Source organism: Vulpes lagopus, chromosome 3 (genome assembly GCF_018345385.1).
Source record: "Vulpes lagopus strain Blue_001 chromosome 3, ASM1834538v1, whole genome shotgun sequence".
NCBI classification, from domain to species: Eukaryota; Metazoa; Chordata; class Mammalia; order Carnivora; family Canidae; genus Vulpes; species Vulpes lagopus.
Genome location: NC_054826.1, coordinates 117,213,412 through 117,240,913, shown reverse-complemented (window position 1 = coordinate 117,240,913; position 27,502 = coordinate 117,213,412). Strand labels below are relative to the sequence as shown.

The window sequence follows — 27,502 nt, the reverse complement described above, 5'->3', positions numbered from 1 at the left end:
CTCCTTAGGAACCAATGCTAGGCTCCAGTCCCGGAGCTGGTCTTCAACTCATTGGTAAGAGCAAAGCCCGTGTTCATGGCAGCTCTTCTGTAAGAATAAACAATCCTGAAGCGGTCTGGGCCAGGAAGAGGAAGGTCAGTCTACAGAGGTTAGAAGGAAAATACTCCTCAGTGCTCTAACGGGTTCCTACTTTAAGTTTAAACTCACAGTTTTCTGGGAAAACTAAGAAGCTACGGAGGAACGTTCCTGTCATTAAACAAATAATCCCTAAGCTTTCCTTACCTGCAACACATGAGGCACGGCTTCCAATAATTCTATCAGCTTGGAGTATCCATAGTCTGATACCCGACACTGCTTTGCAAAATGGTGGTGGTAGGATGGGATGAAATTACTAATGGGGATGACACAGGACGGCTGGCTCTTGAGCAGGTCAATCACTTCCCTGCTGAACTGGATCAGCTGGGGGTTGCCCACAGGACTTTTGGAACGCAGAAGCCAAGGGTCTAGACAGAGAGAAAAACAGAACGTGCCTCAGATAGAAAGCAGGATTTCACTGCTGAAAGAAAGGTAACTAACCTCGCATTCCCCTGCCTAAGCTCAACTATGACCAAGGAGACGAGACCAAAGGGCCGCTTTACTTCTCAGCATCTATACTCGGGTCCCATATAATCTGCAGGCTAGTGCAACTTCTTTATGGGCTGGCAGATGCTTGACCACTACTTCTCAGTGTTCTACAAAGTACTTTGGCAAAGTGTCAAAAGCAGAAGTAAAAATTAATACAGGACTTTTCCAGCTTATAAACTGGTTGTATTTCAAAGACTCATTTGTAACTTGGTCCCATGGAACATACTTTCCAACAGAAACAAAGTTATTTAGATGAGCAGCAAGCAGGTAGCCCAGAAAAGCCTAAATAACACACAGGAAAGCTGAAAAACTGCTCAGGAAACCACGGAAAGCAGTAACATAAAACTTGCTGATATAAAATTGAGTAAGAATGAAGTTCTTACATTCATCTTGAATGTCCACTTAATTAAGAAAAAAATTTTCTTAATTATCTTGAATGTCCACTTAATTAAGAAAAAAATTTTAATTATAAAAGTATAACTGGATGGAAACCTTTCTACAACATTGGCAAGCTAATGACAAAGGAGAAAGAGCACACTGTATGGGAGCCTGTGTGGTCTAGGACTGAGGGAAAGGTGGTGAGCAGCTCTGATACAAACATTTCTCCTTCCCTGGTAATCTTTACCTTTCTTCCTCTTGGAGAAGGAGCAAAAAGAGGAAGTGTTTGGGGCCAAAGAGAACGAAGTGTCCACAGGAAGGCCACAATTTAGAGTGTTGTTCACAGGTGGTGGGATTAGACAGGAACTCAGAAACTCACCCAAAGCTACGTTTACATTTCCTGGTCCTTCACACTGAGAAGTCAATTTGTTTTCACATTTATCAAAGTCAGAAATACTGACCAGAATGAATTTCAAAGGTAAATCAGCATTTAGAGGTATTTCTTTCAAATGCCTGGAATGATTTTTAAAAGGCAACTGACAAGCCAAGAAGCTTCACAAAATTAGGTTAAGGCTAAAGACATTCAGAAGTGTGGTACTTCCAAAAAGTCTGGTTCTGCCAAACCTTCAGCACTTTAGAGTAGTTTTGGTTTTTAAAAGATCAAGGGAAAAAAAAAAAAAGATCAAGGGAGACATTCACGGTGCTTTGTGCTTGGCAAGCAGCCTCCTCTCACAGTAGACAGTGGCTCAGAAACACCAAATGCCTGACTCCCACCTGTGTTTGGAGGTGGGGGCTTGTTGTGAATCCATTTGACCACTTTGACGCCATTCTGTGCGGTGGCGATGTTTACACCTGGAACACAAGTGATGAGGTGTTCTAGGGGAACACCCCCTTGATTTTCCTGCACCACTTCCAGTCCTCCAAACTCGGCAGCATAACAATCTGGAAAGCTGAAGCAGGGGGGAAAAGAAGGCTAATCAAAATAATGGAACACCAAAGCACCTGCCAAACAGAAATCTTTAATATATCCGTTAATAAATCATTTCTCTTTAAATCTTCAGGATCTGGGTTTGAACGTGAAAATTCAGGTCCCAGAGAGGGGAGGCAACCACTGTGGCACTGATCTCTTTAATGCATTCTGATGATACCAGAAATTCCTGGACAATGTTCCAGCAGAGGGGAGTTAGAAATAAGGCACAACTGGGTTCCAAGCCAGTTATTTACCTGCTTTAATGTGTCAGTGCCTTTAGGGCAACCTAATCCTGTGCTGGCCCTTTTCCTAAGTGTAGCATGTGGCCCATGGGATGGTTATATGGCCTTGTGAAGGACACCTCTCTCTCAAGTTTTACAACCTACTGCTTGAGGTCCTGTACACTCCTGCAACATGTGTGCATACTTCTAGAATAGCGCTTACACTAATCTCATCTCTGCGGGGAAGAGACATTCCTAGTCATTGCTTATGTTTCTAAAACTCAGCACAAACACTAATTTGCTTGAAGTACTGAGCCAATGGGTCCCATTTCAGATCTACTTTGACTTGCACGGTGCTAAAAATGTGAGGATGAAGCATTCTAGAATACTCGCTTGGAAGAGGTATAGGCAGAGGGCAGACCTTCTTTAAAGAGAAGACCTAAGGCATCATATCTCAATGGTTTGATATGTTTACCTTAATAAAGGCACAGTGCCCTCATGTGTCTGCAGGAGACCATGAACCTGGGGCGCAAATGTCTTCAAAGAGAGAATCACAAAAGGAATCTTATAGGAGTCTGGATCAAATTCATGCTCACTACAGAAAAGAGAAAAAACTGTTAGGGGACATTTCTCAGCAGTCGAAAACGTCTGCAAGGTGATTGCCATAGACAGTCCACGCCCACATGCAAAAGGATTATTTCTGAAGGGGAATATATATACCTGAAGTCCTTATTGGAACAATGCTGTCTGCAGACAGGCTCGTGATATTCTAACTCTTCAAATATAATTGGGCTGCAATTTGTCGAGGAACCATCATGTGACTGAGAAGACCCCAAGGGACTCTGCCGGGCCTGACTGCTGGGTAAGAGACACACCAGTCTGCCATTCCCTTGTTCACGGATTGCGACTGTGTCTGTTAATTTATATAAATCCGACACATTCAACTTGTGTCCAAACCTAAAAGCGAGGAAAAGGAGAGATATGCTGACATAGGATGTTTTTCTTGGATTATACAGAAATGCCTATGTATCTGATGAAACAAAGGGCTATCACCAAAAATGGTTCCTCAGGCTCTTCAAAAGTCAAAGTGAAATAATTCTACTATAAATTCATTCACTACTAAACCAGTAATGCTTGGCACTTGCTTCAAGTCACCTCTGGCCCACTGCCCAGTAGTCTCTGTGTCATTTGGTACCTATTCCTCGAACTCTGCAGTTTCTGTAAATGACCTCACTGAATTTTCTCACATGGAAAGCTATCTGACAGGACCTCTTTCAAGTTGGCTCCCCAAGCTGGAAATCCCTCTGTATTAGCTACCCCTCACCACCTCTGCTTTCCTCTCTCAAAAGAGGTATAGTCCTTTCCAGCTACTCTCTCACCTCACCTATGCCTCAACCTCATGACCCACTCTTCCCGAAGCTGAACTCCTCAACCACATGTGCCGCCCCCCACTGCTCCCAACATAGGTCTTTCATACTCGGGAGCTTAAAATCACAAGCTTGGAAGGCAGATTTTAGTTCACATCCTGACTCAACCTGTGTGGCCTCAGTCACCTTCTAGAACCAACCTGGGCCTCAGCTTTCCCAAATGCAAAATGGGAAGATATTACCTACCACATAGGGTTGATGTGAGGATTAAATGTCTGGAAAGAACTCGGGACATATTAAGCACTCGTTCAACCACTCCAGTGGTTTTTTTTTTCCCAGGCCCTACACACACACTCAGACGTCCCCCTGACCAAATGCAGTCTCACGCCCTCACTCGCACGGTCTGCCCCTGCACACGTACACACACCCCTAGTGCTCTCAGTCCTACACTCTGGTCTTGCATCTAATGGAAACAGCTGCTCTCTCAGGAGCTGCTCTGCCATTTTACCATCCAGCCTGTCAGCCTGCTCCCTTCAGGATTTTATCCACAGAACTCTGGAGGGATGGCTCTCAAGTCACCAGCAGCCGCCTCCTCCCTGCCAAACCTCGCACATCCCCATACATCCCGATGTCATTCTCACCTCCGTCCCTGGGGGCATTCCATCCAGTTCTGCCTCTCTAGGTTCCCTGTCCCTCCCTATCTGCTCTGTCTTTCACGATCCCCTTTAGGAAAGTAACTGTCACATCAGATCTCAAATGTCCAAAACCAAGGTCAAAAATTCACTGTACCTCCTAAACATGCTTCCTTCATCTCTCAATTTCTGGCTTAACGATACAACCATTCTCCCAGTCATCTGGCAAAATAACTCAGCATCAAATTGACCTCTACTCTTTAGCTTCCCTGCTATGTAAGACCAGTCACCCAGTCCTGTCTCACCTGACAACTGGAACCTCAGCATTCCAACAGCATTTGCCCAGGCCTGGGGGCTGGTGTGGCAATGTCCCTCCTTCATCTCCCTTCCTGCCCTGTCCATTCCATCTCAGACCAGACCACCATAAGAGTCATCCTGAAGCATGGTTCCCACCACCACACCTCCCCGGCTTACTCTTCCACTACTCAGGGCTCCCACAGTTCACAGGGTAATGGTCCAGCTCCTGTTCTTTCCATCCTTATAGCATTTTCTCCTCCCTCCTTCTCCCTTCTGTTTTCTTTGTTCTATGTAATGATTTGTGTTTTCTCTTTCCTTTCAGACATGAGTTCCTCCGGAACAAGGGTTGTGTCTTCCCAGCTCTGCATTCTCCATAGAGCCTCACACTTTCATTACACTAATACCTGCTGAGCACCTACAAAGCCCTGGGTACTGAAAGCGATGGTCTTAAGTCCTTGTCCTGGAGCTTCTAGTTCTAGAAGATACTCAAAAATGTTCACTCAAGGTGTCTGGGAAGCTCAGTTGATTAAGCATCTGCCTTCAGCTTGGGTCAAGATCCTACGGTCTGGGAATGAGCCCACTGTCAGTGTCGGGCTCCCTGCTGGCAGGGAGTCCGCTTGTCTTTCTCCCTGTACCCCTCCCCTTAGCTTGTGCACTCTCTCTCAAATAAATAAATAAATAAATAAATAAATAAATAAATAAATAAATAAATAAATAATCTTATGTAAAAAAAAAATGTTGGGGCACCTGGGTGGCTCAGTGATTGAGCGCCATCTGCCTTTGGCTCAGGTCATGATCCCAGGAGCCTGGAATCATCCCGCATCGGACTCCTCTCAGGGAGCCTGCTTCTCCCTCTGCCTATGTCTCTGTCTCTGTCTCTCTCTCTCATGGATAAACAACTTTTTAAAAAATCTTAAAAAAAAAATGTTCACTCAATGATGAATAAAACTCAAAATTCAATTGGAAAAAAATAAAAGTACAGCTTTAGAGAATGAGGTCTCAATTTACTAAAAACCAAAGACATTTTTAAGATGTATGTTAAAATCAAATTCAGAATATCAGTGCTTTTGTGTCTTTTCCTCTACCAAGCTGGAAATTCCTTAAAAGCAGCTACCATAATTTTATGCCAATCTCCACAACAATATAGGAATTCTGGAAGCTGCCAATCAGTACTGACTAGATTAATGAAAAAACAAAAAACACCTAACTTACTTTTTTTCATAGATATCTGTAAATTTAAAAAGAGGCAGACAGCAGGCAGGAGCATCCTGAAGAATCGACATTGTTTCTGCACTGTAAAACAAAATTTTACTCAATTAGCGAATAGATGTTGGATATCAAAAAATGTTTTCCAAGTTGTACTTAAAAAACTCATAAAATTAACAAGATGCATGGCTGACCCTTGAACACGTCTGAATTTCAAGAGCCCACTTATATATGGATTTCTTTCAACAGAAGTAGTACAGTCCTGTAAATACACATTTTCTTATGATTTTAGTAACACTTTCTTCTATCTTACTTTATTGTAAACATACAGCGTGTAACATATAGAACATACAAAACAGGCTATTAATCCATTGTCTATGTTATCAGTAAGGCTTCCAGTGAACAGTACACAATCAGTAGTTAAGATTCTGGGGAGCCAAAAGTTATATGAAGGTATTTGACTACATGTGTGGGGAAGTGGTCAGCACCCCTCACCCCTGAATTTCTCAATGGTCCACGCAACATAAATTTGCCAGTTTCTGATATATCAAAATTTAGTTCCTGGAAAAACTTAAAAACCTGACGTTAGAGACAAGGTGATTGAAGAATATAAAGTCAGACAATGGGATTTTTATCAGACTCAAGCATAGGGCTTCTCACACCTGTGTATCAGAAGGATGGTGACCACTCTGAGATAAACACCTTGTTAACAGAGAAAAAGGCTTGAATGTCTCCTGCCATGCTGTGGTTCACCTGTTAGAGACCTAGGGGGTGGAATTCCCATAGTTCAGTACACAACTGAATATATCATCCAAACTTTGGTTTTAAAAAATAAAAAGACACCCAGAAACACTCTGAGAGAAAACGAAAAGGCAAACTGTTGAGTGCTTGGCTTTGAGCTGCAGGATTATGGATTTCCACCCCCCTGCCCCCTCCGGCTTCTTTTTTGTTTCTGACCTTTCCAAAGTTTCTTCAGTATTATTTTTATTCTAGGGGATAAAAACCATAATTTAAAATAATGGTGAAGTACATGTCACAGAAAAAGATCTCTGAGAGTTCAAACAGATTTTTAGGAGGGAGTTCTGTTTCACTAGTTTCCCCCCAAAACAGGGAGAGCTGAAGCATCACCAAAGCACATTGAGAATAAAATCATCACCAGATTCCTACAACTGACATTATCATAATGCAGACTTTCGGAGTGTCTATTTGATGTTTAGGATCTATCTGTAAGTTGAGTTTGGAGCTTTGTAGATCTACCCTTTACAGACAAACCTACCTTCTCCTAAGATTTGGAGGTAATATTTCAGACTTTCCAGGCTTATAAACTTTTATTGTAGAGGGGTACTATTTTTAGAACCTGTTCTGGATATGTGGTATATTACTTTACTCCTAACTGCCTGCCAAGCTTAAGCTGTACTTCACCTTTGAGTAATGACTTGAAAAAGAGTTGGATTATTCTAACTAGCTTTTTGCTAACTTCTAGCTTATTTATAAGCTCTATCAATTAAGAATAAGCATTATTGCATATTTAATCATCAAAGAGGGCTGGAAATGTGATCAAATCTATTTTCTTATTTCCAAAATTGTTTCTGGGCTACAATGTTATTTCTTGAAATAAATGGTTTGTTTTTACCTCAGTAAAGAGAGTGATTTATTAGCAGCTCCTGTAGCAAGTGAGACCAGGATCTTCTTGCTGCCAATTTTGTATCTGTGGAGGCTATTCACCGCATTGATTGCTTCTTGTAAGTTCTCCATCTGAACAACAGCCTTGAGCTGATAATCTGTATGGGGGCTGAGCTCAACACTCTTCACCTACAGCAGTAAAAAGGAAAATGGAACGCTAGGTCTACCCAGAACCCTGTCATCTTAAAACTAAAGGTGAATCATTAAGGAACATGTTTGTGAACTTCCATGCTTCTGTGAGGGAACTTGTCAGAACTCTACACTTCTGCCAAGCAAAACCTAAGTGAACTAGGACTGAGTGACCTTCAGGGATATAAAATTGGCCTGGCTTGCCTGCATGCTCTGGCACACACAGCTCTCCCATGCAGGCTCAGGAGCCAACACATGCGAGGAGTCTTTGGAGTCTTCTCCAGACCCTGCAAACACCTGGGACATAGCCATTTTAATAATCTGGAAGAGGTGCACTTCTAGCAAACAGCACCTAAAAACTACATCAAATACAGTAAGGTATCAACAAAAACAGACAACATTACTTTAGAATCCTATTTCTGTATTTTAGCAGCCAGAGCCAAATAAGATCCGTCAGCGTTTTATTTCCCAAAGTGCCACTTAAGTCCCTGCCTATAACTACAGCTGCTTTTCCAGTAGGTCTCTTGCTCTCTCAGGCTATGTCCTAAAAACCAAATGTATAGCATGACCATGAGCAGACCATAGGAAAAATAGGGAAAAGGAAGGAGTTCAAACTCATTCAGTAATCCTTATATCCTGGCTGTGGTTACATGTGTTGAATGACATTCTCTTGACATGGAGTGCTAGCAAAAGGTAAAAGAAAGGCAAGAACAAAAGAGAAAGGTTACCTTGCCGTGCTTAGAAAATGCTTCCTGCATGAGCTGCTGCAGCTCCTTCCGGGATAATCTGTAGTCGATGTTGCTGATCTGGATGTCAGCACCATTTGCAAATGGGTCTGGGCTGTCGGCACCAATGCTCGGATTTGCAATGTTGAAAGCAAGTGGGGATGCTCTGTTTAAAAGGTTTGGAGACATACTCCTGCTTAAGACATACATATTGAATTATTTTTAAAAACTGTGACTCTATTTACTTCATTTAGATCATTTAGACTTTGTTTGAAGCTATATGTAGAAAGCAGCCTTCCACAACACAACCAAACTATTTGGTTTTCAAATGTAGGTTTATCTTAAATACACACTGATTGATATTTATTGTCAAAAGTACTACCTGTTGACCCCTTATTAACAACCAGTACATGATTTAACATCAAATATTCTTTTACTGGATTATTTAAAACTAAAGGCAAAAATTATAGGTGGGGGACACCTGGGTGGCTCAGGAGTTGAGCATCTGCCTTTGGCTCAGGGCATGATCCCAGAGGTCCGGGGATCAAGTCCCACATCAGGTTCCCTGCACGGAGCCTGCTTCTCCTCCTGCCTGTGTCTCTACCTCTCTCTCATGAATAAATGAATAAATTCTTAAAAAAAAAAAAAAAAAAGAAAAGAAAAGAAAAGAAAAGAAAAGAAATTATAGGTGGCCCTGATGAATTAGTTTTCCAATTTGGGCATTTATTCTTGGTTTAGCCTGTTATACCAATATGTCATTTAACCTCTCCCTGGCTCTGAAAACGCTATATGTTCTTGCTCATGTGTTACAGTCTTTCTCCAGATCAGGAAACTTTTATGTGATTTTTTTTAAAAGATTATATTTTTTTATTCATGAAAGACACACACACACACACAGAGAAGTAGGCTCTATGCAAGGAGCCCGATGCAGAACTTGATCCTAGGACTTCGGGATCACACCCTGGGTCAAAGGCAGGTCTAAACTGCTGAGCCACCTAGGGATCCCCATTATGTGACCTTTAAAATGTAACTTTACAGGGATGCCTGGGTGGCTCAGCGGTTGAGCGTCTGCCTTTGGCTCAGGGCCTGATCCTAGAGTCCCAGCATTAAGTCCCAAATCGGGCTCCCTGCATGGAGCCTGTTGCTCCTCCCTCTGCCTATGTCTCTACCTCTCTTTCATGAATAAATAAAATCTTTAAAAAAATAAAAATAAAATGTGACTTTACAGATACAAAGTCACTTTCTGGAGTGAGTCTTCACCAACTCAGCAGAACAAATATGATGCCTGAAGGAGTTCATGTGATGCAACTCGGCCTTGTGGCTCCTGTCCTCCAGAAGTACTGAGTGAGTCTGGATAGCTTAGGTAAGCTAAGTGTTACTTAGGTAATTATGGTGGTTTACAGAGACCCTTGCTTCTCAAATAGCTCCTGGTAATTATGCTATGAATAAGAATAACCAACTCGTGTCCAGTTTGGGCTTCTTCCCCAACATGACAAAGTGAGGAAGAAACAGTAAGGACATCTTAACGTGCCTCCTGTCCAGGCCAGGGACTCCTGGATAAATTTCTCTGTACTCTGCTTACCCTGATTCCCACATGGAGGAGGGAGAAATGGTGAGGACCACTGGCCCCAAACGTTAGCTAATTACCTAAGAAAAAGTGGGGATGGAGGAGGAGGGGTGGAAGACTCATCTTTCCCTTTGAGCACTCCTATATCACTTGCATTCTTTTCAACAAATGTTATTCTGTAAGCCCTACCCTTTGAGTAACTACCCCCAAAATCAAGAAGCCAGACTCACCGAGAAGACCAAGACTGTGCAGTGAGCAAAGGACTGACTTGCCTCGACGCGATCAACTTGCTAAAAGCAGATGGGTAACTCACTTGGAACGGGGTCTCCTCTTTGTCTTTTTTCTCTACGGGAGAACTGGTGACACTTCGGGCACAGAGGATCTCTTTTCTAAAGGAGGGAAAAATTGAAGGGGATGGGTCATTGGGTTTCCTTCATGTTAGACAAGCATCCGTGAGCAAGAGTAATTTAACCTACTTCGGATTGGTTTTGTAAGCAGATTCTGCTGTCCCCGAGCTTTTAGGTGCAGGCGCTGTGGCGCTCGAGCTTCTGTGAGGAGGTGCTGCCAGCCTTGGGTTACCCTGATGGGAGTCACTGTTTCTAGTCCCAGTCTTCGACTCCAGGCGGCACAGCTCCTTAAAAGAGACAAGTGCAACGGATGTGAAAATGTAGGTACCCAAGGAGTGTTAACGCCCGTACAGAAAAGAAAAACATGGAACTCGGAGTATCATCAAAGACAGAAATAAAAAAAGGACACGCCAAAAGCAGGCAGGCATGTAAAACACAGACACCAAAGAAAAACCAAACCTACCATAAACTTCAGAAAGCAAGAGGTATCAAAGTTACCTGTAAACTTTTAACATTTGTGGTTTTTGTAGCAGATCCAGAATTTGCCTGCGACCCTTTTCCAGGCGTGGCTTTGGCACTGGAAGATTGTTCACTTGTATCTTTGATGAGGCACAATTTTGGATTCTTAAGTTTTTTGGGAGACTTCGCTTTATCGGCAATTGCACTGGAACTCTTTGTCTCACAGAGTTCTCTAGTTTTTGGAGTAAATGACACAATGATCCTATTACCAAAGACATCTTCGTTTTCCATTCGCTTCTGAGCCCGTTCCGCACTATCTTGGTTTATGAAGCGGAGAATCGCACTGCAGCCTGTGATACTCAGCACTTTCCCACCACAATTATCAGACAGGCGTCTGAGCCTGTTGCTGATGCTCTTGCCATCTTTATTTGCTGGTAGGTTATAAACATAGAGCAGAGTATGGCACTGCTGATACAGAGGAGAAGTGTTACAAAAGGTTAATTCAGGGGCACACGTTCAATTACATAATTAGAACAACAAGGAGGGATCTCTAGACTTAAGCTAACAGCCTTAGCCTTGGAGGGGAGGTCATAATGATTTACAGAGGAGAAGGTAAACTTATGTAGACTGAATAAAAAAAAGAAACACAGAAAGGGAGAAATGTACCGTAAATGATCACTCTAGTGAATGAAAATGGCCAGATTTACTGTTCTGGATAATCAAGTCTTTTTTTTTTTTTTCCTAACCATAAGAATAAGGATCCCAAAAGTGGACAGTGTGTTACCTAAAATATATTTGACTTAACGGTCTTTGACTTCAGAAAAGGGAATGCCAATTTCTTTATATATTTCTTTATATATTCTCCAAAGAGCTTAAACACAGCTCAACACTGTGGTAAACATGCTTATCCCAAATTAAAACTAAAAGAAATGCTCACCCTGCTGGAAATATGATCCTAGCATGTGGCTCAACGAGCTACAGGTGTAGCAATAACCACACCTAATTGTGCAAGTGTGCATGCGTGGTGGGGAATGTAACTGTAGAAAACAAGCCCAAGGGTTCCTGGGGCTTAAGGATTAAATGCCTCAATGGTATACAACTAGGGGCACCGGGGTGACTCAGTCAAGCCTCTGACTCTTGGTTTCAGTTCCATTCATGATCTTGGGGTCGTGGGATCGAGCATCCTGTCAGGCTCATTGCCAAGCAGTCTGATTCAGATTCACTCTTTCCCTCTGCCCTCCCCCTACTCACACATACACTCTCCTTCTTTAAAATAAATAACTCTTAAAAAAAAAGTGTATAATTATTCTGTTTATTTGTTGCAAAACATGAGCATGTGCAAACCACCACCATATTCTTTATCCATGCCGGAAGTTAATGGAGTAATAATGTTTCCATTATTTCAACCACTAGACAAAAAACACTGCTGGCTTTGGAGACACAAATGGCTCTTGGTAGGGTTAACCTATAATTCCCTATGATACTATGCAACAAAATAAAAGTAAAATCCATTCATATCAATTTTCTGTAAATTTTTAAGAGAAGAACTATTTCTAAGCCTTATTTAAAAACTCTGGCTAGGCAGTCCTGGTGGCTCAGCGGTTTAGCGCCGCCTTCAGCCCAGGGTGTGATCCTGGAGACTTGGGATCAAGTGCCACATCAGGCTCCCTGCATGGAGCCTGCTCCTCCCTCTGCCTGTGTCTCTGCCTCTCTCTGTGTGTGTCTCTCATGAATAAATAAACTCTTAAAAAAAAAAAAAAAAAAAAACTCTGGCCAGCCTCCTGCAAAGAACGGCCTCACTTGGTGACCCCTATTACAGGTGGTCTTTAGTCTCCATAATGTAACATCAGAATACAGCAAAAAAGAATGCAAACCCACTTACTGGCATTTTTAGTGGTAACCTGGGGGGCAAGTCGGAAATGAACTCTTCAAATCTGATCAGCTCGTTAGCATGATGTAGCAGGGCTTCTGACGCTTGGTTTTTATGGACCAAAATTATGTGGAAACCATGCCTGTGTCTCAGGTCACTCAGTTCCAATGCAAAATTGACATCAGCTGAAAGAAAAGGTACAGCCCACCCCCACCCCCAAACATTAGGACAGAGACATACAACTCCACTGACATATTGAGAAAAGAGGGATGGCTAGACCATATCCAGAGTAGCTTACCACCTCCCATCCCCTTCGTGTGGGACAAATTAACACTAACAGGATAATTTTACCACATATTTACACTGAATTCCAAGACACATGTTACTTCTGGTAATAAAAAGGAGCAAATATTGACATTTTATTAGGGAGCATCAACTTTGGAACTGATTCTTCTTAGGTTTTTACAATTAGCAATACTGGGACCAGGGTAAAAATAAATAAATAAAAATACATTTTCTTTAACTGGCTCCACAAGAACCTGTACTCAAGTTCTAAGGAGAAAATACAGAAAACCCACAGACTCCACTTCTTCTCTAAACAGCTCTCAGACATAAGCGTTAAGTATGTCCTGTGTGTTTCAGCCTCTCTGGGGACATATTTTACTTTAATGTGTTCCGGCTTCTCTAACTATTCCCATATAGTCGGTTTTGCTGAAATTAGCAGATGCTTCTGCACTTACTTGACACAAGAACCACTGTGGCTGGAGCAGTGTGCGTGTTTGCAAACCTTCGGAGACTCTGGCGGAGCTTATCGTCAGCCGCATTCTTTGCAGTAGCATTGATGTGGGCAACAGTTACCTGTGTTAATATACAGTAAGGGCAAACAAGCAAGAGCTGAGGTCAGAAAACCACTATGCGTTCTGCCCACATCTTAACAGATGGTCCCCGAGGAAAGACACATTACTGCCACTTAGGAATGGAAGAAAATTATAAGTGGATCTCAGTAACTTCAAATTTGTCTCTCCGTACAAATGAACTGGATCCATTATTATGCCTGCTTGCCTCTCTGATCTTCTGCTTTTGTACTTTATCCATCCCCCCTTCAGAGAACAGGCAGAAAAGGAAGTGAAATCTGAAGTAGGTAAATTAGCTCTAACAGCTTCTGCCAACAGCTGGGGAAGTAGCAGAGATTGGTATATGATGAAGGTATGACTTAGCGCTGTATTTGATGTCATTTGTCTCCACCATACACTGCCTGTGGCTTTTGGCTCTAGGGTCAGGTGGTGGGACAGGGGAGGCTTCTGTGTCCCTCCCCACCCCAAGAGTTAAAACGTGTTTATTTCTGTTAAAGCCATGAGGCTTACATAGCAGTCGCCAGAGCAAGGAAAGGGTTTGAGAGGTACTTCAACTACGTGCAATACACAATAGAATTTATTAGTTTTTTTAAGGAGCATGAATACAGAATTTTAGGCAGCAATATAGCGTATCAATAGAATTACTTGTCCAAGAGTCAAAAGAACTGGATTCTAGTTCTGGTTTAAGAGAACAAACTGCAGCCAGACCATCTGGATTTAAATCCTAGCTCATCCAGGGCACCTGGTGGCTCAGTGGTGGAGTGTCCACCTTTGGCTCAGGTCATGATCCCTGGGTCCTGGGATCGAGCCCTGCAGGGAGCCTGCCTCTCCCTCTGCGTCTCTCACGAATAAATAAAGTCTTAAAAAAATAAGTAAATCCTAGTTCATCGGCCACATGAACTAAAAAGTTGGTTAAGGGCAGCCCTGGTGGTTCAGTGGTTTAGCGCCACCTTCAGCCCAGGGCCTGATCCTGGAGACCCAGGATCGAGTCCCACGTCGGGCTCTCTGTGTGGAGCCTGCTTCTCCCTCTGCCTGTGTCTGTGCCTCTCTCTCTCTCTGTGTCTTTCATAAATAAATAAAAATCTTTAAAAAAAATAAAAAATAAAAACAAAAAAGGTACATTTAAAAATAAGTAAATAAAAAGTTGGTTAACATCTTGGTGCCTCAGCTGAATTTGTCTATTTCAAATAAATTCTATGAGCCCTTTCCATAGGGCAGTCATGGAAGTCAAAAGAAACAATAGACATAACCATCATACTAGCAGAGCAATAATCACATATAAGTAGATTATTGAAACATCAGATATGATTAAATGATTTCTAGCACTTTAGAAATAATTTTTTGCTAATTTCCTCTATTTGCAAACTTGACAGAAATATATATTAAACTAACTCTAAATTAAAATTCTTAAGGAAAAAACACCCCATGTGGTTATTCTTCTACCATAATAATTTTCTTTTTTTTTTACCTGGCAATTATTCAGCTCTTGGATAACTTCTTTGTTTTCTTTACTAATGTCGCACACACAGATGAATTCTGCTTCTCTGTGGCCTTTAAAAAACTTCTCACGGATTCTCTGTACAACAGCAGTAGCTGAGCGGCCAGAGGGAACTGAACAGTTTTCAATATCCCAAAAAACTCCAATGGGGGGTAAGTTTTCCAGCACCTGTCCGGTTAGTGCAACTTCTGGTGACCCTTAGGAAATGTTAACACTTTCAATCACATATAGTGAAAAAAAAATGGCAAACTAAAATAAAATCATAGGTAGCTACCTATCATTTTTACTGGCAGAAAAATGAAATTACTGATTGATGTTAAGTTTAAGGATACCAACCTCACTGGTTGACCTAATAGCACAACTGCAAGTTGCAATAGTATTTCTAAGCCATTATTCCTATTTTTCAGGAGAGAACAAATCTAAAGGTCAAGTTACTTCAAGCCCACAATAAATCCATTGCAAAGCACGAGCCATTCTCAGGCTGATCATTACGCTTCTCTGAGGTGAATGGACACTGCAGCTCTGGGACCTGATTGTTATGTCTGCTCATGCTTGTCTACCCACTCAGTATGGAAGAGCAATGAAGAGGTGACAAAGTGTAAAGTTGTTACTGTCCTTGATTAAAAAAAAAAATGTAACACTGCATTAACATCTGACTTAATATTTTGAAAAAGGTTTTTGAAAGATAAAATACCACATTAGCTAGTTTTGGGGGAAATGACAATAGGTTTTTCACTTACTGTTTTTCATCAAACATTATAAAATCTTTCTAAATATTAAGTATTTCTATAGAGTACACAATTAACAAGCATGATTATTTATGAACCTGTGTAGATAAAGAGTCCCCTCTAGCGCTTACTTCTCCTAATATACTCCCTATTTTTCTATACACAGCGTCTGGTCTCAAATAGGTGCAGCTCAACATAAAAGACAAATGACTTGTTGGTCTGTGAGAATAAAAAGATTTTTACCAAGAGGTAGAAATGAAGACTCATATACACAGTAGCTTTAGAACCACAAGGAATCTTTTCAAGGCGATTAAATGCGGTGTTAGTATCAGATACTGCAAACTACTTAAATATGCACATTTTATACCATACTGTCATTTACCAAATTTCGAAGAAGCTTTGCCTAGACTGGTCGCCAATAACAACGTGGTCTCCTTCCCTGTTCCTTTGGTTCCACAGCCATTACACAGAGGAATAGTAACAGGTGCAGTTTGAGTATTTGGAGGTGGTATATTTGGCCAGACTTTAGCAGCATCAATTATACTATTTCTTGCCGGCTGTTTTAAAAATTTTTTTAAAAAGAGGAGGAGGTTTCAGATACATCATTTCAGAACCTAGAGTTATAAACAACAACTGAAAATACAGTCTAAGTGTTTCTTCTTTCCACCTGTTAACCTCTGGTGGAATGTATTTTCAGTACTTCAGGGCATTCCTAGAACTATTAGCCATCAGTTTATAAACTCACTTCAAGAAGTGACTTGAAATGATCTAGGAAGATATTCACATGATCAGACCTTTACAATCTAGGGCACGTGTATACTGCAAAGGCGACCCTGAACACTCTACGCGGAAGTGACTGAGATCTTTGCTTGAATATTCATGTGATTGAGGCCAAGTTCCAAGACCCTCAAATTATTACAAAAGAACAACATGGCATGACCTACATTACACAAATGGGTCCACGTATAAGGTGAGTATTAAGTTATGAGAAACCGCAATTGTGCTCTAGCCTTTAAAGACAGAACAGAACACGAAGCTTTGCCGAACTAGGGTTTACAAGAAACAGATTTATTACAAGAGCCTCTAAAAGCAACAACTACATAAATGATGACTCTGCACTTTTTTGAATGGCCCTTCCATTTTTACCCTTTGCTTCTTTCAGGACCAAGCTGCACTGATGGGGTGAAAGCTACCTCACAGAAGAATCTTCAACCCCATGCACAATAAAGATTTTTCAAGATCTACTTTTTTAAAAAAAGTCATTCCTCAAACATCAGCTGCACCCAACAGAACAAATAAAAAGATACACACCTTGTTTAGACAGTCTTCGCAGTAAAGTGAGCCCTTTAAACAAACCGGAGGTACCACATTTAGGTGCAAAGAATTGGTGCACAAGTGAGGCGTTAGCTCCGACTGTGACATGTGCTCTTCCAAATGCCCTGGAGCCCCGCTTGTGAAATCAGAACAGGGGAAATAGCCAGCAGAGGCGCAGCCCTGGAGAGCCGGGAACTGATGCAGCTTGTGCACATTACCATGACATGATTGGAAATGAAGCTTTCCACAACAGGGCAGGTGTTTGCAGGAAGATAGATTACTTTCTAGACACATGCTGGGAAAGTCACTTGCAATGCCGGCCAAACTGCTCCTAGCTGAGGCATTCTGGAGTGAAGACGCAGACTGGAAAGCAAACCCTGACCCTACCTGACACGTGATGGTCCTGGTGCTCTGCGAGTCTAACAGTGCGCCTGGGTGAATCAAGCTACCAGTACCTCCACTACCGCCGCCACCACCACCACCACCAAAATGCATTGGTGAAGTGGAGGGTTCATTAGGGCAATGAGCACAGCAGCTTACTTTGGGGACAGGTGAAAGCTGTATTTTAGGTTGCTGAAGAGAATGAATATCTGGAAGTGGGACTGCTGGAAAGAGTTTAGAGCCAGCATGAAGGGGAGATGGCACATCCTTTAATTCCACAGCAACTTTCTTGTTCTCCATGTAATCTTTCTGGGAAGAGAAGATCAAAACGCAAGTTAATGTTATGAGGCCAGTGACTTTTGGTTACTCACATCCTACTGCAATCCCAAAATGAAAATAGTGTTCAATCCTGTTCACATTACTCCACCATAACTAAACAATATGGAATGGCAGCTGAAACCAGGAGTATTCTTCAGAGAGGTCTTCAGGAGGTGAACACTGAAACAGACAACTAAAATCAAGACCGTGTCTGTCCTTCCTGAATTTTAGGTGACTGGGGGTGGGTTCTGCTTCCATGTTCAGCAGGGCAGGTTAACCATCTGTGCCCCAGGGACTTCCCTTCGATAACTTCCCCTTGCCTCCTAGGGTCTTCTAAAGACAAAACAGGTGGCATGAAAACAACAGTCACCAACAGCATTCAATAAAGATGGCTTCCAAGCCATGTACTTTGAGGAAAATACTTAATGGTTCCTGCAGTCAGACCATCATGGATTTAGGAAGGTCCTCCAGAGGATTCCAAACATTAAAGATGAGATTAGCTATCTGTCCAAGTGGCCCACCCTTGGAGGTTTCAAATGTGTAGCTGATGACATTAAGCAAGTTCCAGGGTATCATGACCTAAAGCCATAATGCCAATAATGACTTTATAGCCAGGGACAAGATTAAGAGTAATTAGAAAATTATTTGGGAACAAGGTTCCAGAGAAAGAGTTTGTCATTCGCCTCTAACATAGACACAGGAGGCCAGAATATTTACAAGGTTATAGCATAGCACAGTGTCAGAGACTTGGGTCTGAATGCGCTCAGTAACTGAGGGCCTTGGGTAAGTTACACAACCTGTCTATACTTTAGTTTCTTCCGCCTTCAATTGGGAACAATAGGATATACCTCCTGCAGTTGTTAGAAGGAGGAAATGAGATAGTGCATGTAAAGCACTCAGCAGAGTACCTGCCTCTTAAAGGAGATCCAGCTAATCAGTAGCCCTTACTGCCTCACTGCAGGAACTATTAAGAGAAAGAGGATGTCCTGATATAGTGAGAGCGACATGCTCTTCTCTCAGAGCACAGAAAGGGCCATATGACTGCTATGATTTCACTCCTTTGGCTGTGGTTCTACACTCATCTGGGAGTACACTCATTTAGGAGAAATCTGGATTTTTCACTTGGACATTTCCTAAAAGGGAGGTGACAGCAACTGACTGACTGCCAACAAGCAGTGTGTTGTGCCCTCTTCATAATTACAGTTCAGGCTGGAAATTCATCTACTGGCATTGTGATTTACAGACACCTGGCTCTCATGATCAGGGTTATTATGAGTTGGTCCCCCTGAATTTACTCCATTCTGGGTGCCACTGATAAAATCAGGTTTCTGGATCTGTAAAGCTGAGAGCACAATCCTGTACCATGTGACTCCACAAGGGTCAGATCCTCCAGCCCAGAAGCCCTGCCTAAGCTGCCAACCCTGTTGCCAAATGTCCCTAAAAGAAATGACCTCAATTACTGATGCCATAAAAAAAAAAAGAAGAAAAAGAAAAAGAAAAAAGTTAAGTATATAATGAAAACCTGGAGAAGATATGGAATTTGAGTTTTTTAAAAGTTACTAATACCCTTATGTAAATTTACAGTAAAGACTCATTTAAATTCCAAGTGCAATAGCAAAAAAAAAAAAAAAGTGGTAATATGGGGCATGAAATGGAATCAGAAAAAAGTCAAAATCACTATGAAAAAGCAAAGGAAGTTACAGACATGTTTAAATATTCAAGAGAAATCTTGAATAGAAAAAGACTGCCAATAAAGTCCTATTAATCTTGCTTCAATTTTGAGACTCAAATCTCAGAAGGCTAGAGTGAAATAAAATCTATTTTATACTTTCCTCTGATTTGACTCTCTAATTTGGATTTTATCACTGGCATCTGTGACTTTTGATAAGAAACAAATCATCCCCAAATTTTAACATTAAATATTTAAAGCACCTACAATACTTAGAATAGGAATACAGGAGTTAAAAAGTTTAGGCTCTCCTTGAATCAGGAATTATAACCATGTGCTACAAGGAGGAATAGGCTGGATACGAGATAAAACTTAGTACAGAGACTCCAGGGAGAGAGACTGCCCCACCAAATGGACCGCTCATCTATTTGCATAAGGAGTTTGCTGTGTCCTCAGTCTTGAGCATAGTTACCGTTTGGGGACTAAGTGGCAATGTCTGCTCAGGACGAGAAAAGCAATTAGAGAATTTCCAAAGCCATGGCTTAGCATCATTATTTTGTTGCAGCCATCCAGGTGTTCTACTGCAGGAGTCCTCAGTTCCGCTTCCTTCCATCATACAGCCATACAAAGTGGTTCAACATTCTTTCATCTTTCTTTTCTTTCATTCTTCCACCCTGTTAAGAAGGAGACTGCAATGTTATTTATTTGCCTAAGTACAAATTTCATTATTAAAATGGAAGATTGCAGGGGCACCTGGGTAGCTGTCGGCTCGGATCACAATCTCAGGATCCTGGGATGGAGAGATGGAGAGTCCCACATCACGTTGTGCTCCCTGCTCAGTGGGGAGCCTGCTTCTCCCTCTCCCTCTGCTGCTCTCTCTCAAATAAATTTTAAAAAGTGAGACCGCAACTGTATTTATGGAACAACATTATTTACGGTATAATGGCTCCCATTAAGTCAAAGAGTAAGGAATAAAGGTAGAATTCTAGCCAAATGCCAACCCATTTAGCCCTGAGCAGGCCTTTTCTATAGTTTTTCTTAATTCTTCTCAACCATCTCTCCCTAAAGACTCTACTGGTAAAGGTCAAAAAGTTAACCAAGAGAGTACGTAATTTTAGTAAAAGAACAACTACATGTCTTCATTACCAATTACATAAGATTCTGAAATTGACTTAATAGCAACCTATCCCACTGTGTCATTGATGTGACTATGGAAGGTCCAAACTAAGTGAATTCTTTGGACTCTGAATTTGATTTTGCTACAGAACAAATCGAACCAATTTCTTCATTTACTTATTACAAAAATACAATCAGATATACCACCAAAAATCTAATCGAGAAATCTCCAGTCACAGATGTGCTGTATCTACCCCAGTGCAACCAACTGCATTCTTACAAGTCTTAAACAGTACAATAAAAGCAGATCAAATCAATAACAGCCAGTGGGCATGGAGGCAGACTGCCAATGGTAAGGACAACTGAACCTCATTTCCAAGTCTTTGCCACCATACCAAACAACTGCCTATTCTTACCTGCAGTGGCCTTTTTAAGGTTATCGATTTATCAGAAATTTCAACTGGACATAAAGAAAACAATTTCTTTTAAGTCTCTCTCTCTGAAAAGATGCTCTTCTCAAGAGATTTTAATATCTACGTAGTATGGTGAAGGGAGAGATGAGTATCCTATCTGTAATATAGAACCAATCACATATAGCCTGCCAGCCAAAACCAGCCCTTTGCTTGTATTTTAAAGACCTTCAAACTAAGAAGGTATTTTATACTTTTTAATTCTTGGGGGGGGAATCAAAAGAATCATATCTTGTAACCCAAAATTATATGAAATTCAACTTTTGGTGTCTCTATTTTAAATAGATAACTTTGTTTAAATACCGTCTGTGGCTATTTTTGCACTACAGCTACAGAGTTGAGTATTTGTAACAGAGAATGCATGGCCCACAAAGCCTAAAATATTTACTATTTGGCCCTTATGTGGAAGCTACAAAAACTTATATTAAGTTTCAGTCTCTTCCTCTGCAGAGTGTGGCTAAGTTCTTCCCCTCTACAGCATTACAAAGGGGGGAAAAATTAGGTAAATGACCCCACCATCTGTCTTCACCAATGTAGAGCTTGCGCCAAGTACAGGGTTTGCAACATAGTATATACTAAGTAATTATTGTTAAGTGAAGGGATAAATATAGTAACTATTTACCTACTACTAAAAGAGTTAATCTGGAGGGAGAGATGGAGTGTACCTCCACAACTACAATAAATTATGACAGTTGTTCTTCCTACTGAACACAGATCTCGTAACCCCCAACCATCTCCTCTCTGGATCATGGGAACCTGTGATGTTCACAATATGCAACTTCAACATGCTCTTTCAAATTTCTTCAAGACCAATCCTGAAAGTGAGTTAAGAGGCAGAGTACAATACAGATCACAAACCATTTTTATTTAACATTATTTCCTCATTCAACAACTATTTATTTAGTATCTACTATATAGCAGGCCTGTGCTTGGCACGAGATACAATGATGAAAACAACCAGACAATAAGATTCATTTGTGTAATTTTTTCCCCCCTCAGTAAAGCAGGAGCAGGAAACCTGAGCCTGAGCCATACAAGGGTGAGCTAGACAAGGGAGAAGTGAGCTACATTTTACCTAGGAGTAAACACAAATTTAATTAGGTTTTGTAACTTGGCCAAGATCACAGAATTAGAAAGGGCGCAGAGCCAGGCTTGTCCACCTCTTTCTTTCCATCACACCAAGGCGCCTGCCTTCCGTATTTATTGCTCAACACAATCAAAAGTACAAATGTATTAGCTTTGGGGATCCCTGGGTGGCTCAGCGGTTTAGCACCTGCCTTCGGCCCAGGGCGCAATCCTGGAGTCCCAGGATCGAGTCCCATGTCGGGCTCCCGCCATGGAGCCTGCTTCTCCCTCTGCCTGTGTCTCTGCCTCTCTATGTCTATCATGAATAAATAAATAAATCTTTAAAAGAAATGTAATAGCTTTTAAGTGGCCTGCACCCAGAAAATTTCCCATTCCTGGGAATGCCACTAAGTAACTCAGGTAGCCAAAACAAGTTTTTTGTTGATTTGAGTGGGAGTCTTTGAACAATTAGTGCTTGAGAGCGCAGCCTTCTGATGTCTGCCTGAATATTAATCCCCAATTTTGCTGCTCCCTATCCAGGCAGCTTTTAGAGAGTTCGCAACCTCTCTGAACCTCAGATCCTACCGTAAAATGGGCCTGATTATAACTGTAGCATCCTCATAGGGCTGTTGTTGGGATTTAATGAGACGAAGTATAAAATCTAGAAGCGGCCTCTCTTAACACAAGTTAGTCTTCGACCCCCCCACGACACAGTCCCCTTACTTACTTTTGTTTCGTAGCTCTTCTTACTAAAATTGTTTGATTTTTTTTTCTAAATTATGCCTCCCCGACTTGAACATAAACTCCATGGCAGCAGACAAGCAGACACCACGTTTTCTCATTCATTGCTCCACTTCCTGCACCTGCCAAGTGCCTAGCACCGTCTCAACGATTGCTGAACGAGTCAAGTGTTCAAGAAATGTCTAGGAAGATCCTTTAGGTCTTGATTTCCCAACATGCAAAAGTGTATTTCCAGCTCGGGGGGAGAGGGGGAGTGGGGGAAGTCCAGAAGATACAAAGGTGACTGGAAAGCTCTTGGTAATGCCAGAAAAACAAAACAAAACAAAACAAAACAAAAACAACTACTTGGGAAACTAAAACGTGTATGGAGGCGTAGCGTTACAATTAGTAGTGGGAGTGGCTCAAGCCCTAAGGCAACTCAACACTACCTGTCAAGCCAGAGACTATACCCTAGGGAGTGCTGAACCGTCCGAGGGGAGTGCAAGAACGCTCAAGGGGGGGGGGGGGGCTGAAAAACATTCACCCCTTTCTTCCCTTCTTAACCTTCCAACTGTGCACGCTGCTCCGGAAAGGCTGCTCTCCACACCTGGAAGCCCCCGGGGAACAGGGAGACAGGTGTGGGCGGGCAGCCAAACACCCCCAAAGAGCAGCAGCGGCGCGGCAGTGACAGTCGTGAACCGACCTGAAAGGGTGACAACCCAAACCCACGGTGGGGGCCTGTCTGGTGGGTCCCAGTCCTTCCCCCCGGAGCAGACAACCTCCCCCACCCCCGCCAGCAAAGGGCAGGGGAAAGGGGGGGGGACGCTGTCCCGCCTCCAGCCGGCGGCCCCAGAGCAGTGAGCCCATCAGGAACCAGTCCCCAGCGGTGCCAGCCAACTCACCTCAGCCGCCGGCTCCACCTCCGCTCACATTCCGGCCCCGCCGCCTTCCCCCCGCCCCCCCAGGCCCTTTGTTTTGATTCCCGACTCCGCAGCTCCCGCCGCCGCCGCCAAGCGCACCCTCCACTTCCGCTTCCGCACCGCACCGCCCCTGTCGCAAAACCGACGCCCTTCTCTCCCCCCCCGCCGCGCCTGCCCGCCCGCCGTGGCCCCGCCCCTTCCTCCACCCCGCCCCCGCCGCCGCGTCCTCCCCGCGCGGGGCGTGCTGGGAACCCCGGGGGGGGCGGGGCCTCGCGGCCCTGCAGCCTCGTCAGGCTCAGTCCCCTCCCGATAAACCCCTAAATAGGGACCTTCCCAGGGGGAGACCCCGGCTTTTTGGGGCCAAAACCCCCTGCTTAGGGAGGCCTTCTCCCTGGCTTATCGTGGTGGAGTGGGAAGGAACCTGATAAGCGGAGAATGAGAGGGCTTGTGAGGTGGAGCCGGGCGGGGGGGTGGGGGTTGGAAAAAAACCTGCCAATCGGGATTTTGATACGATTGAGCTCTTTGGGTCTTTGGAGGGAAGGCGATTTAAACAGGATTTTGATGAAAAACGCGACGGTTTTGGCGCTCTCGCTGGTGTGCGCGCGCGAGCTCCGCTCTCCCTGGTTCCCCCTGGTCACGTGATGGCTCGCTCGCTCTCTTTTTTTTTTTAAATTAAGGGATGCATAATTTGCGCAGCATCCTTCATCTACTGCAACCTAGTGGCGAGTGGAGAGAAAAATAACCGCCCGCGGGGCTTCCCGCGAGGTCCCGGTGGGGCCACTTCTTGCAAGAGGGTGACCCAGGGGGCAAACAAGTGAGGTGTGTGCCCAGGCTGTGTGCTGCACACTGGCCCCCCCCTCCCATTAAGGGGTCCTCGTGTTTTCAGTTAGAAAACGTCATTTTTAAAAGCCCTGTAGTCCAGAGCCCGCTGCAAGTGCATGCAAACTTTTCAGGGATGGGGTGGGGGGAAGCCCTGCGAAGCCTGTAAGGGCTTGTGTTTCGGTGGGTGGATGTGACATGCATTGTTGGGGGTTTTCCGGGGGGGGGGGGAGGGAGGCTTGGTGCTTCACGGTCTTTTACCTGAAGTCATTAAAAAAAAAAAAAAAACTTAAGCATGAGACGGTCGCTTCCGAAACTGCCAACCGCTCCCTACTTCCTGTGGCTATTGAGAAAAACAAAACCTGCATCTAAATCGAGACGTATTTAAGACGTGCAAGCTGAATACACTATAAGTTCACTTCTGAAGCTTGATGAGAAACAGATTCATTTTGCAGAAGAATAAGTCGAAATGGCCAAATGAGATTTTTTCTTTTTTTTTACCCCCTGCAGGATGAGGCCATTTCATTAAACAATTTGGATTTTGTTGGGGGGGCGGGGGGTGATTTCAGGGGAAGCTGATACATCCCTGTAGGCATCCTTGTATAGTCCTATTGTGGAGGGCAAGATCAAACACGTAGCTGAAGCACCCTTTGTGCTTGATTTTCATTTTCCAGAAAGCAGATGACAAGCGCACACATCATCTGCCTGCTTAGGTATTTATTACTGCTAAGTAAATCCTCATTGTGTCTGTGTGTGAGTATTATTTTCCAAGTGGGAATTAGAACAGATGAAAAAACAACCCAGTGTCTACTGTTTTTTTTTTCCTTCCCCTTTCTCCCAAAGTACCAAACAAATATGCTTCTCTTTAGAGGAGTTTTTTCTTTTTTATTCTGGTTGAGTATCTCTGAACACAGACCCAAGCAACTAAAATACAAAAAGGAAACAAAGTGACTGTATTTTAAATTGCCTTTTAAAAAAAAGTTGGTGGTGGTCACAAAATAATACAGGACAGACACATTTTGTTTGACTTTGCTTGGCATTCTTCCAAGTCCAGAGCCGTCCCTGAACTCAACAGGTTAAACTCCCTAAGTAAAGTGGAATCAATCCTACTACATGGAAAGTTAATGAAAAGTCTGAATCACAAATAATTTTTAAGGAAATGCAGTTTTAGTGTTTTCTGTAGAAAACCAGCCTAAGCAGACTACACCAGCCCTTGAAAGCAATTATGAAGTGAAAGCAATTTGATACTTGTGAAAGAGTGCTTTCGTATTTTTCCTAGGGGTTATTTTCTTAAAATATAGTCTCTGTTAATCTTACTCTTATTTCTTTGCTGGCCAGACTCTTTTACCAGAGAGTAACTTTTGGTTTTTCTATGTCCAAATTATAATCCTCACATTTATGAAACCAGGATGTTTTATTTTTGTGCTGCTTAAGAGGCCACTTTACATTCATTTCACCTCTTAAATTAACTTAGCTACCACTAATGGGGTTTCTCCCCCAGCAACTTCCCTTCCGCCTATGCTTGGTTTAGCGTTCCAAAATAATAAATTGTAATGGAAGGACGAAAGCAAGAGAAACTGAGCTCTCTGCTAATTCGTATCTAAAAGCTACAAGGAAAACACTGAATAGAAGAAGGGAAAAGTTTTAAAGTACACTGAATTTTCCTTTTATTGCAAAGGTTTTACCTTTGTGTTTCTGTCTATCTGTAAACTGGGAATGATTACTCCCTGCCCAGAGACCTCACTGGTGGGAGTCAAAATTCTGAGGATGAAAGAGAGCATCAGAGGAAAAATGTCGAGAGAGTGTGAATGATTTTATTAGTGTTTGTGACCGGGATGGAAATTTCCTGAAAGACATGTTGGTACTTTCCTTAACTCTGTTGGTACAGGTAGTGAGGTTCCCTTTTGGGTCTCTGAGTTTCTTTAGGAACTTGAGGAGTCAAAACAAAGTCAAATTAGAAAAAGGCCATTCTTAACCAAGGCAGAGAGGCAGGAAGGATTCTAAAGATTGTGGCAGGAGGCCTCAAAATAGCTAAAAATCTCTTTGCCTCTGGGGTAATGCTGAAGAGGGCTGGTGTAGGAGTCCAACAGACCCAGGTTTGAAGCCTGATTTGTTATTGCTAATTGGGACTCCTTGGGCAATGTATTTAATTTCCTGCACCTTTGTTTTCTCAACTTTAAAATGAGAGCAATAGGGCAGCCCTGGTGGCCCAGTGGTTTAGGCCGCCTTTGGTCCAGAGCCTGATCCTGGAGACAAGGGATTGAGTCCCACATTGGGCTCCCTGCATGGAGCCTGCTTCTCCCTCTGCCTGTGTCTCTGCCTCTCTCTCGCTCTATGTCTGTCATGAATAAATAAAATCTTAATAAAATGAGAGCAATAAAAGTGCTTTTCTGTCATTTTCATCTGGGTCTCAGCTCTGTTGTCACCTCCTTAGAGCAGCCTTCCCTCACCATCTAAAATGACCCCTTCCAGCTCTTTTCTCTCAAATGACCTTGCACCTGAAATTACTCTTTCTGTTTGCTAGTATAAGTGTCTTGCTTTCTTAGCCGCATAAGCCTTTTGAGGACTGGCATTTTGTTTGACATTTGTTGTGTCATAAGCCCGAGTGCTCAAATAAATATTTGTTGATGAACAGTTGGGATTGCTGTTACGAATAAGAAAACCCACATTTAAGAAGTCAGCCTTGTGGGGGCACCTGGGTAGCCTGTTGGTTGAGCATCTAACTTCGTTCGGCTTAGGGTGTCATCATTGGGGTCCCTGCGAGGAGCCTGCTTCTGCCTATATGCCTGTTTCTCATGGATAAATAAATAAAATCTTAAAAAAAAAAAAAAAAAAAGGTTAACTTGTGCCTGACATACATAACCAATGAAGAAATCATGGTCACTTAACAGTTATATCAATTGTCTTTAACTGTGTGCCAGGCACTACCCTAGATGTTTCACAGACTCCAAATCTTGTCTCTGCATAATCCTATTAGGAGCCCCTATTTTATTTTTTTTATTACTTTATTATTTTATTTTATTTAGATTTAATCCACTTATTCATGAGAGACACAGGCATTGGGAGAAGCAGGCTCCATGCAGGGAGCCCGATGCAGGCAGGAGTGGAACCCGGTTCTCCCGGATCACGCTCTGGGCCGAAGGCAGACGCCAAAC

General features: G+C 42.7%; 1 protein-coding gene across 9 annotated transcripts in view; it reads right to left on the bottom strand.

The window, feature by feature from the left end:
- The window catches only part of MARF1 (meiosis regulator and mRNA stability factor 1), a 39,585-nt gene extending 15,947 nt beyond the window's left edge, over window positions 1–23,638 (bottom strand). The window contains exons 1-18 of one of the 9 annotated variants that reach the window (XM_041749018.1): window positions 23,511–23,638; window positions 19,710–19,911; window positions 17,257–17,559; window positions 16,867–16,899; window positions 15,938–16,112; window positions 14,798–15,024; window positions 13,216–13,333; window positions 12,488–12,660; window positions 10,645–11,073; window positions 10,276–10,433; window positions 10,030–10,188; window positions 8,236–8,428; window positions 7,329–7,507; window positions 5,702–5,782; window positions 2,914–3,150; window positions 2,669–2,788; window positions 1,777–1,952; window positions 283–503 (exon numbers count right to left, since the gene is read on the bottom strand). In XM_041749018.1, the coding sequence (XP_041604952.1) occupies window positions 283–503; window positions 1,777–1,952; window positions 2,669–2,788; window positions 2,914–3,150; window positions 5,702–5,782; window positions 7,329–7,507; window positions 8,236–8,428; window positions 10,030–10,188; window positions 10,276–10,433; window positions 10,645–11,073; window positions 12,488–12,660; window positions 13,216–13,333; window positions 14,798–15,024; window positions 15,938–16,112; window positions 16,867–16,899; window positions 17,257–17,559; window positions 19,710–19,853 (3,126 nt within the window). In that variant the 5' untranslated portion in view covers window positions 19,854–19,911; window positions 23,511–23,638. Of the gene's footprint in view, window positions 1–282; window positions 504–1,776; window positions 1,953–2,668; window positions 2,789–2,913; window positions 3,151–5,701; window positions 5,783–7,328; window positions 7,508–8,235; window positions 8,429–10,029; window positions 10,189–10,275; window positions 10,434–10,644; window positions 11,074–12,487; window positions 12,661–13,215; window positions 13,334–14,797; window positions 15,025–15,937; window positions 16,113–16,866; window positions 17,560–19,709; window positions 19,912–23,510 lie in introns of all 9 variants that reach the window. The other 8 variants (XM_041749020.1, XM_041749012.1, XM_041749013.1 and 5 more) reach the window with 8 other exon arrangements.
- Between the last annotated feature and the right edge of the window lie 3,864 nt (window positions 23,639–27,502).